Source organism: Furipterus horrens, unplaced genomic scaffold, assembly GCF_987537825.1.
Source record: "Furipterus horrens unplaced genomic scaffold, mFurHor1.1.pri manual_scaffold_3, whole genome shotgun sequence".
Classification (NCBI taxonomy): Eukaryota; Metazoa; Chordata; class Mammalia; order Chiroptera; family Furipteridae; genus Furipterus; species Furipterus horrens.
The window spans coordinates 57,766,402-57,783,287 of NW_028327173.1; the positions used below are offsets into that span (position 1 = coordinate 57,766,402).

Below are 16,886 nucleotides of genomic sequence, written 5' to 3' on the forward strand. Positions count from 1 at the left end.
AGATCAACACATAGAAATGTATTTCATAGTATTGCATGATCCTCACAGATGAAATTCTTCAGACTTAAACATTTATGATTTTAGTATGCAAGTCTCAATATTCTCCAAGAAAAAGTATGTGGGTCCATTAGAAAATTGAGTATATTTGAATAACAATGTCTACAAATTCTTTATACATTTTAAGACTGGAGTTGGCAAACATTTTCTATAAAGGGCCAGATGGTAAATACTTTAGGCTTCATTATAATTTAGGGCCCCACAAGGTGTCGCAACTACTCGCCTCAGCCATTGCAGCACAGAGGCAGTTACATACGATACCTAACCTTATTTATGGGTGCTGTAATAGTGAATTTAGTATAATTTTCACATGTCACAATTATTCTTTTTATCTCCTGATCATTTAAAAAGGTAAAAATCATTCATAGTTTATGGGCTGCATAAAAATAGTGGCTATGTGGGCCATTGTTTGCAAATTTCTAGTTTAAGAGAAGACTTATACTTTGATTCAAAATAGAAAAAAGGGCTTATACCATGTAATTATGATATAAAGCTGAATTAACTTAAAAAACTTAAGTTTATTTTGAATTAAGTGATTTGTAAATAATCACAAAACTGTCATTCTCAGAATATCCTCTTACAGAAATCTAAGTAAGTTAATCACATTTCAGCATAATCTTTATTCTGAGGAATATGGTATTCCTATATTTCTAACTTTTTGATTACTTAATTATCCAGAATGAATGATCAGCAAGGTTGGAAATGTATAGTTCAAAGGGGCAGAGGATTCTAGGAAGGAGGCTAGGATCTGTGAGAAGAGGCATGTCAAGCCAGAATAGAAGCGGTGATCTGCGAAAATAGATGTTTGAGATCAGGAAGCCATAATAGAGATGAATAACAGCTGTATTAGAGGAGTAAGCAAAAGTAAAGTGGAAAGGTAGGGGTTGTCAAAAAAGAGACTTCAGAGTTCAAAGGTGATAGGTCATTTTCTTTCCCAGCTTTATTGTGATATAATTGACATATACCATTGTGTAAGTTTAAGGTGTAGAACATATTGACTTGATACACTTATATATTACAAAATGATGACTGAAGTCTAGGTCTTTTTGGATAGCTATAACCCAAAACTCTGCTCTTAGGGTCATCTCATCTAACTTTTCTTTCTTTTTTTGTTGTCTTAAAACAATTTTTTTAAACTAGCTATTTGATCTTGTGTTAGAGCTATCTGATTCTGTGTGTTTTGTGGAAAGAGCATAAATTTTATAATTATACCACCTTCATTTGAAGCCCAATTCTGTTGTTTATTAGCTCTGTTTATTTTGGTTAAGCCATGTTTCATTGTGTTTTGATTTCCTCATTCACAAATCCTAGGCTTGTTGTGAGGACTAAATGAAATAATTATTTACAACTGGTATATGAATGCTAGTCTGTTATTATGAACAAGGTTTGAGGACAGTGTTGGGAGGGTCAGCAGCGTCGATCTCTATGTTTCTGACCATGGGGCTGGGGTATGCAGCTCAGACATCTTTGAATCTACTGCTTAAGACTTTGGGGAAGGTGAGATGCCACCTTAGAGTTCTGCTGATATCTGTGATGAGAAGAAAGAGTTCTGTGAATATATGGGATGAAATAATGGAAGATACTATAATAATGGTCTGAAATGGTTGGGAACTTCTCAGTTTAATAAGGTTGTAAATCATTATCTTCCAAAAAGTATTTAATGTCTTCTTTGCTTTAAAAAAATAAAAATAAAAAATCCTCACCTGAGGATATTTCCATTGATTTGGGAGATGGAGGGAGGGAGGAGAAGAGGGAGGTGGGTGGGTGGGTGGAGACACACACACACACACACACTCTCTCTCTCTCTCTCTCTCTCTCTCTCTCTCTCTCTCTCTCTCTCTGATGTGAACCCACAACCTAGGTATATGTCCTGACTGGGAATTGAACCTGCAACCTTTTGGTGTTATGGACAATGCTCCAACCAACTGAGCCACTTGGCCAGAGCTCTTTGCTGCTTTGGGCATCAATCTCCAAAGTCAGATGAGAGAAAGTTCTAAGTGTTACAGAGAAAGATATTAAGTGGCTCAGTAAATGCAAGTGTAGAAATAATGCCTCATTTTTTTTTTTGCCTTCCTAGTCCTTTGTGCCTGAGTAGAACTTTTAGCAATATTATTAATCTCTATCAAGTTATTATGTGATTATCAAAGTATATTAGATTTCAGACATTTTTCTCAATTGCCATCTCATTCTTTATCTACTTAGGGAGCTAAGGCACAGGTAACATACAAGATATATATAATCAGTGTCTCCCACTTTGCTTCTATATCTGGTTCACCTTGTAGTGCTCTTCTCCAAGTTTATTATGTTGATTTTTATGTCTCTTCATCCCAGATCCTTATCTGCTGCCCCTGATGATTACATATGCTTTGACTTTTCTCTTGCCCACCTGGATGCTCACCTTGCTGCCTGCTGACTTCTGGTAACTGCCTCTCCTCCCTCTGCCTGGGCGCTATTCTGGTGATTTCTGTGGCTACTCCCAGGCCCAGGGGAACCTAGCTTTCTGTTACTCTACCCTTTAATTTACTGGTAAGATTCATGCATGTATTTGAAGTCTTTCACTTAATTAGTTTTATATAATGCTTATTTTAAATAAAATTATAACAGTGTCTTAAAAAATAATATATATGAAACTGAAATTTGTATGGTATAGTTGACTGAAGAAAGATAAGTTCAGACTATATCAAGAAATAGGGTAAAAATTGAGAAGAAAGTTAGAGTTACAGATTTTCACATTCTCTAATGATTTAAGAATGGTTAGGTGACAGAATATTACAGATTTTTTTCTTTGTTTCTTTGGACTCTGATGTTCTGTTTGATCTTGCTTATGTTTCTGTGAGTCATGCGTTGTGGTTACCGTTGTTTATTTTTGTAGTTTATAAGGCTTATATGAATTTATAATGGAACAATGTCAGTTAGATTATGAAATTTCTGCTTTATTTGCTTTATAATTGACTATTTGTAATGATAAATGATAAGCTCTATTTGAAGGGGCATTCTTGTGTCACTGACATAAAGCACATTAACAGTTACTACTGCAGTGAACATAGCAGTATTCTTAAAATCTCAGGGTGAAACAAAAACATATTGTGAGTTTTGGAATAATAGTAATAAAATTTAAAAAGTAAAAAATGCCCAACCTTCCCAGGTTAGTCTTTTACAAGTTTTTTTTTCCCCTCAATATTACGAAGATGCTGGGGTATGTGAGATCAGTTCTTCTCTTCTTGGACACAGTGATCACACAGCCTGCTGATTCAGATAGTACTCTTGCTTCTGTCAAGAGTGGAGAATACACATACTTTTAGCACATAATAGCAGCAACCCCTGATGTTTCTATCCTATCATTCCTAGGAAGGATTTGTGACGCCTGAGGCAGATCATGGCCTTTATTTTGCTCCATTTTTTACCTCTGTGGAGGAACTTGTACATCCTTTGTGGGGTGTCACTTGTGCAGTTTTCTAGAGTTCCTGTTCCTAAAATCCCCTCAGAAATTCTTAGTGTTGTTTTAGGGAGTTTTAGGCCTCATTTTGAGACTACAAGTAAGATAGATTTGTATACAAGTAAGATAGATTTAAAAAAAATCAGTTTGAAATTTCTCTTTGGGTCATAAGTTCTTCTCACCTAAAATATATAAATGTAAAATGATAGTATAAAATCATTCTTATTGGCTCCCCAAATGGTAACCACACCTGTCTTTTATTACGTATCAATTTTCTTAGCTAAGTTTCTACTAAGTCTTGAGTCACTATATTTGTAACTAAGGTTTAAAAATACATAGCCAGTAGTAAAAGCTCAAGCTCTATTCTTATGTAATGGGCTTCATGTTGAAATGATTCAGTAATAACTTATGGAGGGACTTTTCTCTGCAGGCATTGTGCTAGGTACAGGGCTTACAGTGGTGAATAAGACCATCTCCTTCCTCAAGGATATTACAGTTCAGTAATGGAGCTTGAGAAGTAAATGAACAATTGCATGGTGGTTACGTTGAACCTGGCAAATGACTTCCTAAGCCTCAATTTTCCTGATCTATGGCATGAAACTCTCATTAAGGTTGTTAAAATTAAATGAGAGAGTAAATGTAAAGTGCTTAGCTTAGAGCTCAAGAATATGTAGCAACAAGTACTATAGAAGCATGGTATCGTACCTAATGCTGGGGGAGTGGGCTAGTGACAATGTCAGGAAAAGCTTCTCAGAGGAGCTGGTGACTGTGATGGAGCTGAATTCTGAGTGGTAAGGAAGAAGAATGGTTGGAGGTGAGATGGTTGTCTTTTGCTGCTCAGTCTTCCATCTTTGAGCATTAAATTGCATTGTTAGTATGTTAATATATTGTATGTAATGCCTCAAGAGCATGAAAAGTAATGTTACGCAGTTCTATTTTATATTGTGTTACCCTTGATTTTCTTTCAGAAAATTAGAGATGACAGCCTAATTGACTCAGTTAAAACAATCTGTGTGGGGGATCACATTGAATCCATAAACGGAGAAAATATTGTTGGGTGGCGACATGTGGAGGTTGCTAAGAAGTTAAAGGAATTAAAAAAGGAGGAAGTCTTTACCATGACGTTAATAGAACCAAAGAAGGGATTTGGTAAGTTGGTTTTATGTGTGTGTGTGAAATGTTCCTTTCCCCTTCTTTTTCTTTTTTCCTTCTTTCCTTCCTTCCTTATCATTGTATTACCACTATTTATATCATAGTTATATTTTTCAAGACGTTCTCTGTGCTGATTAAAAACTTTTTTTTTCAATTCCAGTTTGCATTAGTATTATTTTATATTAGTTTCAGGTGTATAGCAGAGTGGTTAGACAGTCATATACTTTACAAAGTGTTCCCTCCGATATTACCCGTTTCCTGACTTATCTCTCTAAGGGAAATGAGGATTTCAGAGTGGTGAGTCTGCAGTGTGGTGATGTGTGGTAACATATGCCGCTGGTATATCAGTTAAGAACACAGGCAATAATAGATGCCCCTGCTTATAAGGAAAACAATCATTGAAGCAAAAAAATTGCCTAGAAGGACATTTTCTAAAAAAGGCATTTGGAGTTATGAAGTCTTTGAATTCGATGTGGCTGTTCCAAGCTAAGAACAGTGCATTGGATTGTGTTCATCCTCCCAAGCAGTAAGATTTTTATTAAGCTCTCTAACCTGTACCAACTGTCATTCATGGTCCTCAATAGCAAAATCCTTAGTTACATGCAGAATTGGCATTTAAAATAGTCATCTAGTCTATTTTAAAGACTTCCTTCAATACTTTTCCTCCATTGGCATTTTGAATTGGCAGGGTGGGACAGGATGAAATTATTTTGGCGTGACATCTGTACTTGCTTGGTTTTAGCCATGGCAGCTGTGTTCCAAGTCTTGTTCAAACCCCAAGGGTCATCTCATCTATAGGAAAATGTGCCAGCTTCCCTCATAACTCAGCACTATTTTAATAAGGCCAGTGGTGGTCTAGTGTTCATCAGTGTTAAAATATCTTCAGAATCATTCTGGGCCTGCCCTTACTCATCCATGACCCCACCCACTTTCTGTTCTTTCCTTTGCTCACAGAACACAAATACTCATTGTTATTTGTCTTTAATGGCTATTTTCTCGGGGTGGTTAATGACAGTGATGGGCGAAAGCAGTGGGTCTGGGGAATTGCACTTCTTTCTTTAGCAAGTAAGTGGCAGACCCTAGCCACATGGAACTGGAAAATTTTCTTCTGCTTCCAAGTGATTCTGTGCCCTTGAATAGAAATACAGTGTAGATTATTTTACTTGTGGGAGACAGAGTTCCAAGAAGATGTAAGAAAAGAATGCTTTATGCCAGTACTGCTCCTGGAGGCACCATTCCGGGAACCACTGCCGTGGACACTGTGGTGTGGCGCACGATGCATTGCAGCATGTGAGCTCACTTTGCACCGGGGAAGGTGGGCCAGGAACCCAGGTTGTTTCAGGAATTTGTGAACCAGGAACCCTTCATGGTACCAGCTTAATTGACTCCTTCCAAGTTTTTTCTTCTCTGATTTCTATCTAGCAGCTTCTTTTTAAGTGGTTTTGCTTGGTAACCAACTTCCCAGGTGTCATAGCATATAAATTGATAGGATATATCCCTGACTGGTGTGACTCAGTTGGTTTGGCCTCATTCCACAAAGCAAGTGGTTGCTGGTTCGATTCCCATCCAGGGTACATGCCTAGGTTGTGAGTTCGGTCCCGGTCAGCGCTTGTACAAGAGGCAACAAATAGAGGTATCTCTCTCACGTCGATCTTCTCTCCCTCTCTTGCTCCCTCCCTTCCACTCTTTCTAAGAATAAATAAATGAAATCTTTAAAAAAATTGATAGATGTAGGCAGTTTGAGAGAGATATTCTTATTTGATTTAGACTCTGTAAATTAAAGCCATTCTCATAGTATAGTCTAAGGAAGTCTCTACCACATAATCTTGTTTTCCAGAGTTAATCTTTTCCTATTTTCCTCTGTTGCCTCATAAGAATTCCATGAACAGACTTGAGAAGGACACTGGGTACAGTTTTCCTAATGAGGGTGTATTATTTCAGCATTCCAAGTTCTGTGGTGCTATGGGTTAGAATGCCTGGAGGTTGATTTGGGGGCAATGACAGGTTTTTATTTTCCAAGGTTTCCATGGCTGCTTAACACAACTCAAGTCTACTGGTCTACATGCAGTTTCCACTTGTGAGTTGGTCCTTGCCTCTGGGCCCCAGCTGGGGACTTTTCTCTTAGAAGTAGGCCATGCTGCCCTGCTCATTCTTCAGCCCTTAATCTTGCTGCTTATCTTTTTGCCTCTGAAATAGAGGCAACACTAGTTTGTTCCACATCATCTGACTTCGTCCCAGCACTTAGCTCTTTGCCAGGTAGGGAGTGTACATCAGGAGGAACCTGAGAGACCAGGCTTCCTCCAATTCTCTCAGACCCAATCTTGTCTTTTGCTATGTTTTCATCCTTCCTGTGTTTTTCTAGTTTTATTCTTGATGCATGGGTTCAAATTTCATAGTTTACTTTTTATGATCATCAGACTCTCGGTCATTTTGGATTTCTACCAGGAGAAAGGGCCAGTCTAAGTGAGGAAGAATTTTTTCTTCTCTAATTTAGGTAGGCCATCTTGGATGAAGCTAAGTATTTCTGGGATTTTACCAAAAGCTGTCAGAAATGGTCACATACTGTAGTATTTTTTTTCCTTTTTTTATTATCCTCACCAATAAGGCTTCAGAGAGCCTCATTGATTTTAGAGAGAGAGGGGAAAGGAGGGAGAGAGAGAGTGGGAGAAAAACACCGATGTGAGAGAAAAACATTAATTGATTGACTGTTGTATGAGCTCCGACCAGGGACAGAACCTGCAACCTAGGCATGTGCCCTGACTGGGAATTGAACTTGTGACCCTTTGATCTATGGGACTATGCTCCAACCAACTGAGTCACACTGGCCAGGGCACCACTATTTTCTTATCAGTATTCTTAAAGATTTAGCCTGCAGAGTCGTGTGGCCTGTGTGTGCCTCAAAATGCAGGAGGGAATAGTTAATTAACTGCCGTGTAATGATGTAACATGGATGATGAGCACACTTCTCAGCCATGAATAGGGACATCTTTACTACCTGTTCCCATTTCTATATTTAGGTCTAACCCTAGCCACATCCTACTTCTAGGGGCATTATATGTGTCAAGATGTCTTGAGAGCTACAGAATAAGCACTATCTAATTTAGGGGAAAGGCATTTTTTGAAAGTCTTAACAGGTAGATCTCAGAAACAAAGGCTGTTGATCCAGCCTTGGGAAGCTCAGGAACCAAGGTTGTTTCAGAGAAGTGTGAACCAGGAACCCTTCATGGTACTGGCTTAATTGACTCCCTTCAATTATTTTCTGCCTTCATGTTACTTTGTTCAGGATTCAAATTTCTAGGATAGAGGGAATGGGGTGGGGGGCTAATTAGGTCATATGATCATCTTGATAGCTGGGAAGGTAAGCTACATGATTGATAGACCCACCAAAATCACAGAGAACAGTGAATGGGAAGTTTCCTTTTGGGTTAGGAAAAAGGCAGATGCCCACATTACTGTTTCTTGTAAGATGGTACCTTGTACTTTAGGAAGAGCAGTGTTTGTTTTCTCTTGACTTTGAATGTGACTCTAGCCATGAATGAGACACTCAGTCTGGGTGTATCAGAATGGATCTGGAGGGATGAGGGTATTGTCAGTTGCCTTTGGGTGACTAGTCTTAAGGATTTTTATGCTAGGTATTGGATACTATAAACATGGTTGTCTGACAGTGGGCTATCTAGAGACCATGACTACATTAAAGATTTTTTTCTTCAGGGAGGGGTAAAGCCATATTGTTCTTTGTGCTGGTCACCAGATTTAGAAGGGGCCATGATTCACAGATATGGACTATACTTCTGGGAAGGTCCTTCACTTATGTATCCCATGGATAATCTGAGGATCTGCTATATTTTAGGTACTCTGCTAGTCATAATAGTTGCCAAGAAAGAAGACTAAGTTATAACTCCTGCCTTTTGAGGAACGGTTATACACTGAATTCTGTCCCTCTAAAATTCATATGTGGAAGTCCTAATTTCCAGTACCGTAGCATGTGACTGTAATTGAAGATAGTGTCTTTAAAGAAGTAGTTAAGTTAAAAAGAGGTGATTAGGGTAGGTCCTGATCCAATACAATTGATGTACTTATAATAAGAGGAAATTTGGACCTGGAGACATAGAGGGAGAAAGCCATGTGAACATGAAGACGGTCATCTGCAAGCCAAGGAGAGAGGCCTCAGAAGAAAGCAACCCTGGCAACAGACTGATGATCTCAGACTTCTAGCCTCCAAAACTATGAGATAATAAGTTTCTGTTGTTTATGCTAGGTGTTGCTTTGTTATGGCGTCCCTAGGAAAGCAATGAGGTCAGTAAGAAAAAAAAGTGCAATTTCTTTGACTATGGTAGCAGATCTTGGCCTCCCTAACAATCTGGAGGGTACAGGTTGGGTATCTTTGGCCTTGGGCAGATTATAGGAACATACTGGTATATTTTTATTCAAAGATGTTTGAATAACTAGTACATGTTAGTCATAGGGTGCTAGTTGTTGGGGTAAGAGTCACTGTTTATTGGAGAGCCTACTGTATTCTATCACTATACTTGGTATATCCATGAATAAGATCCAGTTCTTGCCTTCAGGATGTTCATGTCTAGTGGGAAGAGATGGATATGAAAAGAAATAAAGTCAATGAAGGCTGTTAGAATTGCTGAAATGTACTAGAGGTATAAAAGTGGAAGACGTCAAGTGTGCCTTAGGAGTTTAGGAAACACTTCCTTGAAAAGAAATTTGAGCTGAATTTTAAAAGAGGCTTGTTCAATGAGCAGGTCAGGGAAGGTTGTCCTAGGGAGTAGGAACAGATTAAGCAAAGGTGCAAAGGTATGGAGCAATGTTATCTGGGTGATGTATCTTAGTGTGATTGGAATACAGGTTATAGTGATTGTGTGACAAGAAATGAAGCTCAAGTGTCAGTAGAGACCAAATTATCGAGGGCTTTATTATGAAGATAAAGAGTAGGCAATGGAAAACTAACGAAGGGGTTTAAGTAGGAGAGTGACATGATGAGACTTGATTTTAGAAAGCTATTCTGGGGACTGTGCTGGATGGAGGGGTAGGTTATAAGAAAGGGGTTAGGACATACATAAATATTAATTTGTGTTAGTTGAGGAAAAAGGAGATGAAATCCTGAGTTAAAGTGAGGAGATCAGAAATAGAGGAATAGACAGGGGTGTGCTGGAGCCATTTGTGCACATCTCAACTCTGTGTTCAGTGACATCAGCTGGTTGTATGAAATTGGCTATGTTGGGGTGTTTGCATCACAGAAATAGGCAATTGCTGTAAGTCGGGGCTTTGTAGCCTGGAGAGGTGATTGTAAAACATTTACCCGCATACCACTGCGGGTATTGGTAACTCATTGGATGTAGAGGTAAAGGAAAAGAAATTGCAAATGATGACCCACAGATTTGTGAGAGGTTGAGTTTGGTGCTATTCTGTGAAATGAGGAATATTGAAAAAATAAAAAAAGATTTGGGTGAGGTGATAGGAAAGAGATTAAATTTATGCTGCAGTTTTGGGACAATTCAGGTGGAAATGTGTAAGAGATAGATGAGTCTTGAGAACTGGGGTCTAGAGAATGGGAGTCATGAGAACAGTCATGTGCTGCTTAACAATATGGATACGTTTGGAGAAATGTGTCATTAGGCAGTTTTGTAGTTGTGCAAATGTGGAAGTGCACTTGTACAAACCTAGGTGGTATAGTCTACTACACACCTAACTACTATATGTTGTAGACTATTGCTCTATAGAGGAGGGAAAATAATTTTTCCTCTATCCTGTTGAGTTGTTGGTTGAGACATCCTCTAATAAAGATTCACAGGAAAAAAAATAAGCAAAAGTTGAATAACATGTATACATCCTCTATATAGAGACCCAGGAAAACTGACCAACTCATCACTGTGGCTGAAACCACCGCCTTAAGTAACATCTTCAGCTGAAGACAAACGAAGATGTTGGGGTAAGGAGATCAGTTATGGGAGGCTACCAGGAAAGACACAGCAAACAAAGGGAAGGTTGTGCAAATTTAAGTCTTCTGAATTGATAAGCGTTTCTAGACATATGGTCACCCCCCTCTTGTGGTACAGCTTGAAAGACACCATTACAAATGGAGAATTTTCTTATAGATGTAAATATCTTCTGCAAAGAGTAGCTTCTACTTGGTTTTCAGAGCTTCTCCCATATCTACTGTTTCTTTAAATTAACCAGCCTAAAATAATCCTTATGCCAAACAGATATTTTGGGGTGACAGCTTCTGTTCCCCTACAGCTCCCAGGCTACAAATCTGTACAGCCTGTTACTGTACTGAATACTGTACCCAGCTGTAATGTAACTGTGAAAGACCCTCACTCAGTTCTCAAAGCCAAACTTGTGAGACGGGCACTGGGGAGAAGGAAAGTGGTTTATTTGAGATGCTGTCAATTCGAGAAGATGGGGGTACTTGTTTCCTCAAAAACCCATCTTAATAATCCCAATGCAAGCAGAGGCTTTTATAAGGATGGAAAGGGAAAGCAGAACAAAGAGGCTGGGGAGGGGAATGTGAAGTGCCACTTCTCTTAAGAATGGGGAGCCCGAGAGGGAGAGGGCTAAAGGAGTGTGAATCTGCTGCTTCTTGAGCTTCCTTTCTGCATTAGGCTGCTATCTCTCTTCAAACAGGAATTTGAAGATTTACTGTGGACACCTGTGTATCCTCAGGGCTGGCCTAAGCAGCCCTCCTCACACCCCAAACAGACTTCTTGATACTGTAAAAAAAGCTGGATTAGAAATGAAAACATAGGGCTTTATTTACATATGCTAAGAAAACAAAGGGTTGGCTACAGCCTTGAGAGAAAGCAGAATACACACCCTTGATTACTCAGTTGAAATGTTAAGTCATGGTTATAGTAACAATGATAAGTATTTGTGTAATGCCTTGTGCTACAACAATGTCACTAGGGACAGGAGTTTTTCAGCTCCATTATAATCTGTGGGACCCCTGTCATATATCTGGTCCATTGTTGACCAAATCATGAAACATGAAGTGGTGCATGACTGTAATTTGAGACCATGGAAATAGATCCAATTACTCAGAATAATAAGGGAAAATGACAAAAAACAGAGCTGTGGGGGAACCCCAGCATTTATGGTGTATAAATAAAAGAAGCCAGTGCAGTGAGGAATGGCAGGCGTGGAGGAAGACAGCGTCTAGGCCTTTACCCAAGCACTCAACAAGTCGCTGGTACCAAGAGCAGATGCTCCATTGCAGCTGTCCTAAGTTGGCTGTGGAGCTCTGAGGGAGCATGGAAGGCCTTTATAAAACAAATCTCACAATTCTCTGTGCTGGTTTATATCACTGCTTTTCAACCAGTGGGTCACAACCAGTGTGTTTAGAACAGAATTGAAAATTTCCTACTGCTTTGTGCTAGTAAGGATGGGTATTACTTTGATTACATTGCTTCAGTTTTATTTATATACAAGTGTGTGTTTATATATGTATATATTTACAGGTCAAGATATAATCTATATATGTCTCATTCTGTGTCATAGCAAAAAACATTTGAGAGCCACTGGTTTAAATGACTCCCTTGTTGAAAATCTGTGGCTTAATGGGAAATCTCTCCCATGCCTAGCATGGCTTCTTTTGGTCAGCTGCTTTGTGATCCAAATTTTCCTTCTTCTAGCCATGAGCTGATGGAAACCTTCCCAGTCCTTATCAAGTATCAGCTGGAATGTCTCTAGTGGTATTTTCTTTCTTTCTTTTTTTTTGGGGGGGGGAGGGGGTGCATGCATCACTTCCTTTCTCTTTTGCCAATGAAAAGAAACATGTCTCCACCATGAGCTCAGCCTGCAGAGTTTGCCCTGTAAACCTAGGTTTTCCCAAGGCTATGAAAATTCACTCTTCCATTTAACTGGCTTAAGGACCAGACTAATTAAACTGGTTTGTTTTCCTGTGAAGCCTTTTAATTTCAGAAAAGTAATTATTAAATGTATGAGGCTTTGATTCAATTTTACTTAGAGGTGTCTCTATATGGTTTATCTTGGAGATTGTTTTTAAATTTGTACTCGTTGCCCTTTATGGAAAGAAGTGTGTGAAAGGGAGCCTGAAATGTTTCCATAAAGTGGTTTGAAAATGAGAAATGAAGTCGAAAGTTGACTTCCTAAAGCATTGTTAGCCTTTATTTTGGGGTTAGATTTTATAACATACCTCTGGACTATGTCTTCTTTTAGAGGCTTCATTTCTGTGCTATGTGTCCATCAGAATAGGATGTTCAGTATGTGAATTATTTCTGAGTCCCTTGAGTCATTCACAGCTGGAAAACTCAGCCCTCATCTTCATGATTCAGCTTAACTGATGTACTCATTTTTAAGGATTAAGTACATTTGATTTTAGAGAAAAACTTTGGCTTTTAAGTTTTATACAACTTTTTAGGTATTTCAAACATATAAAAGTACTTTCTATTATTCATGCTATTTCAAATTACAAATGCTTTTGGTACTTTTTTCATATGTACTGAATTCCACCAAATATCCTAGGGGAATATGAAAAAAGTTACAAAAGAGACAACAAGAGTGCAAGTCATAAGGACCTAGACTCTGCAACATATGGCTGTGTGATAACATGACATTGGGTGAATTACTTAACCTTTCTGTGCTTTGGTTTCCTCACACATAAAACTGAAGACGATGATATTATCTACCGCTGTGGACTGTTGTGAGTTTCAAATGATTAAACATCTGAAAAAATATCATAGAACAGTCCCTGATGCATAGTATGTCTTTAATAAAAGTTAGCTGATATTTCTACTGTTATTATGAAGGTGTAACTTTTCTTTAAGGAATAATTTTAGGAACAAGATGAACCTACATGAAACAGAAAAAAACAATGTGGGTGAGTTGCCGATTAGCAAGTATTCATTGAGAATTCTAGCACACTCCTCTAGATTCTGGAACGATGGATGGTAAATATCACATCTCCTATCAAACAGTGAAATATATCAGGATATCATTGTCATAGCTGCAGTTCACTAAGTACTTGTTAAGTAGGAAATCATTTACTCCTTATAACCATTCTAAAAGGATAAGCAATTTGTTCAAGTTTTTGGAACTAGTTAGTGAGTGACAAGAGGCAGCCTTCCAACTATACAGTGAGTCTCCGGAGCCAGCTCTCTAACAACTGTTGTCAGCATGTTTGTTGGCTTTAAGGAGCTTACAATTTACTTAAAGAAGTGGGCACATTAAGAATCAAGTAATTCTCTTAATAGCAGTAATAGCTACCATTTATTAAATGCTCATTAGAAGCAATATGGTATCATGTTCTAGAGCATAGACTCTGAGCCAGGCTGCTTGGGTTTAATTCCTGTCTCTGCTGCTTATTACCTATGAGATTTAGGACTAGTAGTTACCTACTTCCTCTATGCCTGTTTACTTACCCATAAAGTGCAGTGAGGATTAAATGAGTCAATGTATGTGAAGTACTTAGAAAAGTGCTTGGCACACAATGTTACGTAAGTATTAGTCATTGCTATTAGGACTACTGCTGTTAGGGCCCGATTTAATCCTCATGCCATTCCTGTGAAGTTTTCTAGATAAGTAGACTGAGGCTCTGGGCATTTAAATACCTCACTGAGGTCACTCAGTGGTGGGCGGGAAGTGCAAAGATAATACTCCAGTCCTGTTTGCTCCCCAGGCTTTTGCTCTTAAACATATGGGTTATGCTCTCTTTAGAACTATGATACGTGCTGTAATACAGATTTAAACAAAATGGAATTTTGTTGAAAGCTGACTTGTTCATAATTGGGATGGGTTCTAAGGCTTAGAGAGTGAGGGTAGATAGGAGAAGTTGCAAGATTGGGAAGAACTTCCCCAAAGAGAAAGTCAGGAGACAGGATTTGTGGCAGGTCCCACTATTATCAGGAACCAGGGTCCCATTCCCATGTAGCTTCCCTTGAGAGGTGACAGGACACCTGATAGAGTCGCATAGGGATACTAGAGCTGTCAGAGCAGTGGCCTTGAGATCTGAAGTGAAAGACTGCTTGTGTCCTTGGCTTGGCACACTGCCTTGGACACAGAACTTCAGGGTGGAGTCTGTAAACTGAGCCTAACATCAGCCTCCAGATTTTTTTTTTTTTACATTGTTGTTCTATTACAGTTGTCCCAATTTTCCCCTGTTGCTCTCCCCTGCCACACCCTCAACAGTCTATCCCCATCCTGTTGTCCATGTCCATGGGTCATTTATACATGTTCCTTGACTAGACTCTTCCCCTTCTTTCTCCTTATTCCACCCCCCACCCCCTACCCTGGTCGCTGTCAGCCTGTTTCTTGTTTCCATACCTCTGGTCTACATTTTGCTTGTTTGTTTGTTTTGTTTTGTTCATTAGGTTCCACTTATAAGTGAGATTATATAACATTTATCTTTTGCTCCCTGGCTTATTTCACTTAGCACAATACTTTCCAGTTCCATCCATGCTGTTATGAGAAGTAGGAGTTCCTTCTTTCTTTCTGCTTCATAGTATTTTATTGTATAAATGTACCACAGTTTTTTGATCTATTTGTTTACTGATGGACATTTAAGCTGTTTTGACACTTGGCTATTGTAAACAGCACTGCTATGAACATAGGGGTGCATAGGTTCTTTTGAATTGGTATTTCAGGATTCTTAGGGTATAATCCCAGCAGAGGGATCACTGGATCAAAAGGCAGTTCCATTTTTAGTTTTTTGAGGAAATTCCATACTGTTTTCCACGGTGGCTGTACCAGTTTACATTCCACCAACAATGCATTAAGGTTCCCTTTTCTCCACATTCTCACCAGCAAACTTGTTGTTGTGCGACATGGTATCTCATTGTGGTTTTAATTTGCATCTCTCTGATGGCTGGTGATGTTGAGCATCTTTCCATATGCCTATGTGCCACCTGTATGTTCTCCTTGGAGGAGTGTCTGTTCAGGCCCTTTGCCCATTTTTTTGATTGAATTGTTTGTCTTCCTGATGTTGAGTTGTATGAATTCTTTATATATTTTGGAGATCAAACCCTTGTCCGAGGTATCATTGGCAAATATGTTCTCCCATACGGTCAGTTCCCTTTTGATTTTGATGATGGTTTCTTTGGTCATGCCAAGCCTTTTAATTTGTTGTAGTCCCATTTGTTTACCCTTTCCTTTATTTCCCTTGCCCAAGAGGATATATTGGCAAAAATATTGCTGTGTGGTATATCTTAAATTTACTGCCTATGCTTTCCTCTAGGACTTTTATGGTGTCATGGCTTATGTTAAGTCTTGTATCCATTTTGAGTTTATTCTGGTGTATGGTGTAAGTTTGTGGTCTAGTTTCGCTTTTCTGCATGTACCATTCCAGTTCTCCCAACACCATTTGTTGAAGAGACTATTTTCACTCCCTTTTATGCTCCTGCCCCCTTTTTCAAATGTTAATTGATCATTGAGACCTCAGTTTATTTATGGTCTCTCTATTCTGTTCCATTGATCTATGTGTTTGTTCTTATGCCAGTACCAGACTGTTTTGATTACAGTGGCCTTGTAGTTTGATATCAGGTATTGTGATCTCTCCTACTTCCTCAAGATTGCTGAGACTATTTGGGGTTGTTTTGATTACATATAGATTTTTGGAATATTTGTTTTAGATCTCTGAGATATGTCATTGATATTTTAATAGGGATTGTGTTGAATCTATAGATTGCTTTGGATAGTATGGACACTTTAGTGATGTTAATTCTTCCAGTCCATGAACATGGTATATGCTTCCATTTATTTGTATCTTCCTTAATTTCTTTCTTCAGTGTTCTGTAGTTTTCCAAGTATGGGTCTTTTACCTCTTTGGTTAAGTTTATCCTCATGTACTTTATATTTCTTGTTGTTAAAGTAAATGCAATTTTTCCCCTAGTTTCTCTTTCTGATATTTCATTGTTGGTATACAAAATGTCTTTGATTTTTTAATATTTTGTCTGATATAAGTACTGTTACCCCAGCTACCTGCATTTCTCTCTCTCTCTCACTTCATCTTCTTAAAACAGTCCCTGTAGTACCTCTTTCAATGCTGGTTTGGTGGAGGTGTATTCTTTTAACATTTTTTTTTTTTGTCTGGGAAACTCCTTATTTCAACTTCCATTTTAAATGAGAGCCTTGCTAGGTAGAGTAGTCTTGGTTGTAAGCTTTTGCTTTTTCATTACTTGCAATATTTCTTGTTATTCCCTTCTGGTGTGTAGTGCTTCTGTTGAGTAATCAGCTAATAACCTTATTGGAGGTCCCTTGTATGCTACTAGTTGTTTCC

The 16,886-nt window shown here is 38.6% G+C and overlaps 1 protein-coding gene across 2 annotated transcripts in view; it reads left to right on the top strand.

Annotated features, from left to right (window-relative positions):
• The window catches only part of GIPC2 (GIPC PDZ domain containing family member 2), an 81,614-nt gene that overhangs the window by 34,174 nt on the left and 30,554 nt on the right, over positions 1–16,886 (top strand). For both annotated transcript variants that reach the window (XM_090269662.1, XM_090269661.1), the window contains exon 3: positions 4,462–4,642. In XM_090269662.1, the coding sequence (XP_090125788.1) occupies positions 4,462–4,642 (181 nt within the window). The remainder of the gene's footprint in view (positions 1–4,461; positions 4,643–16,886) is intronic.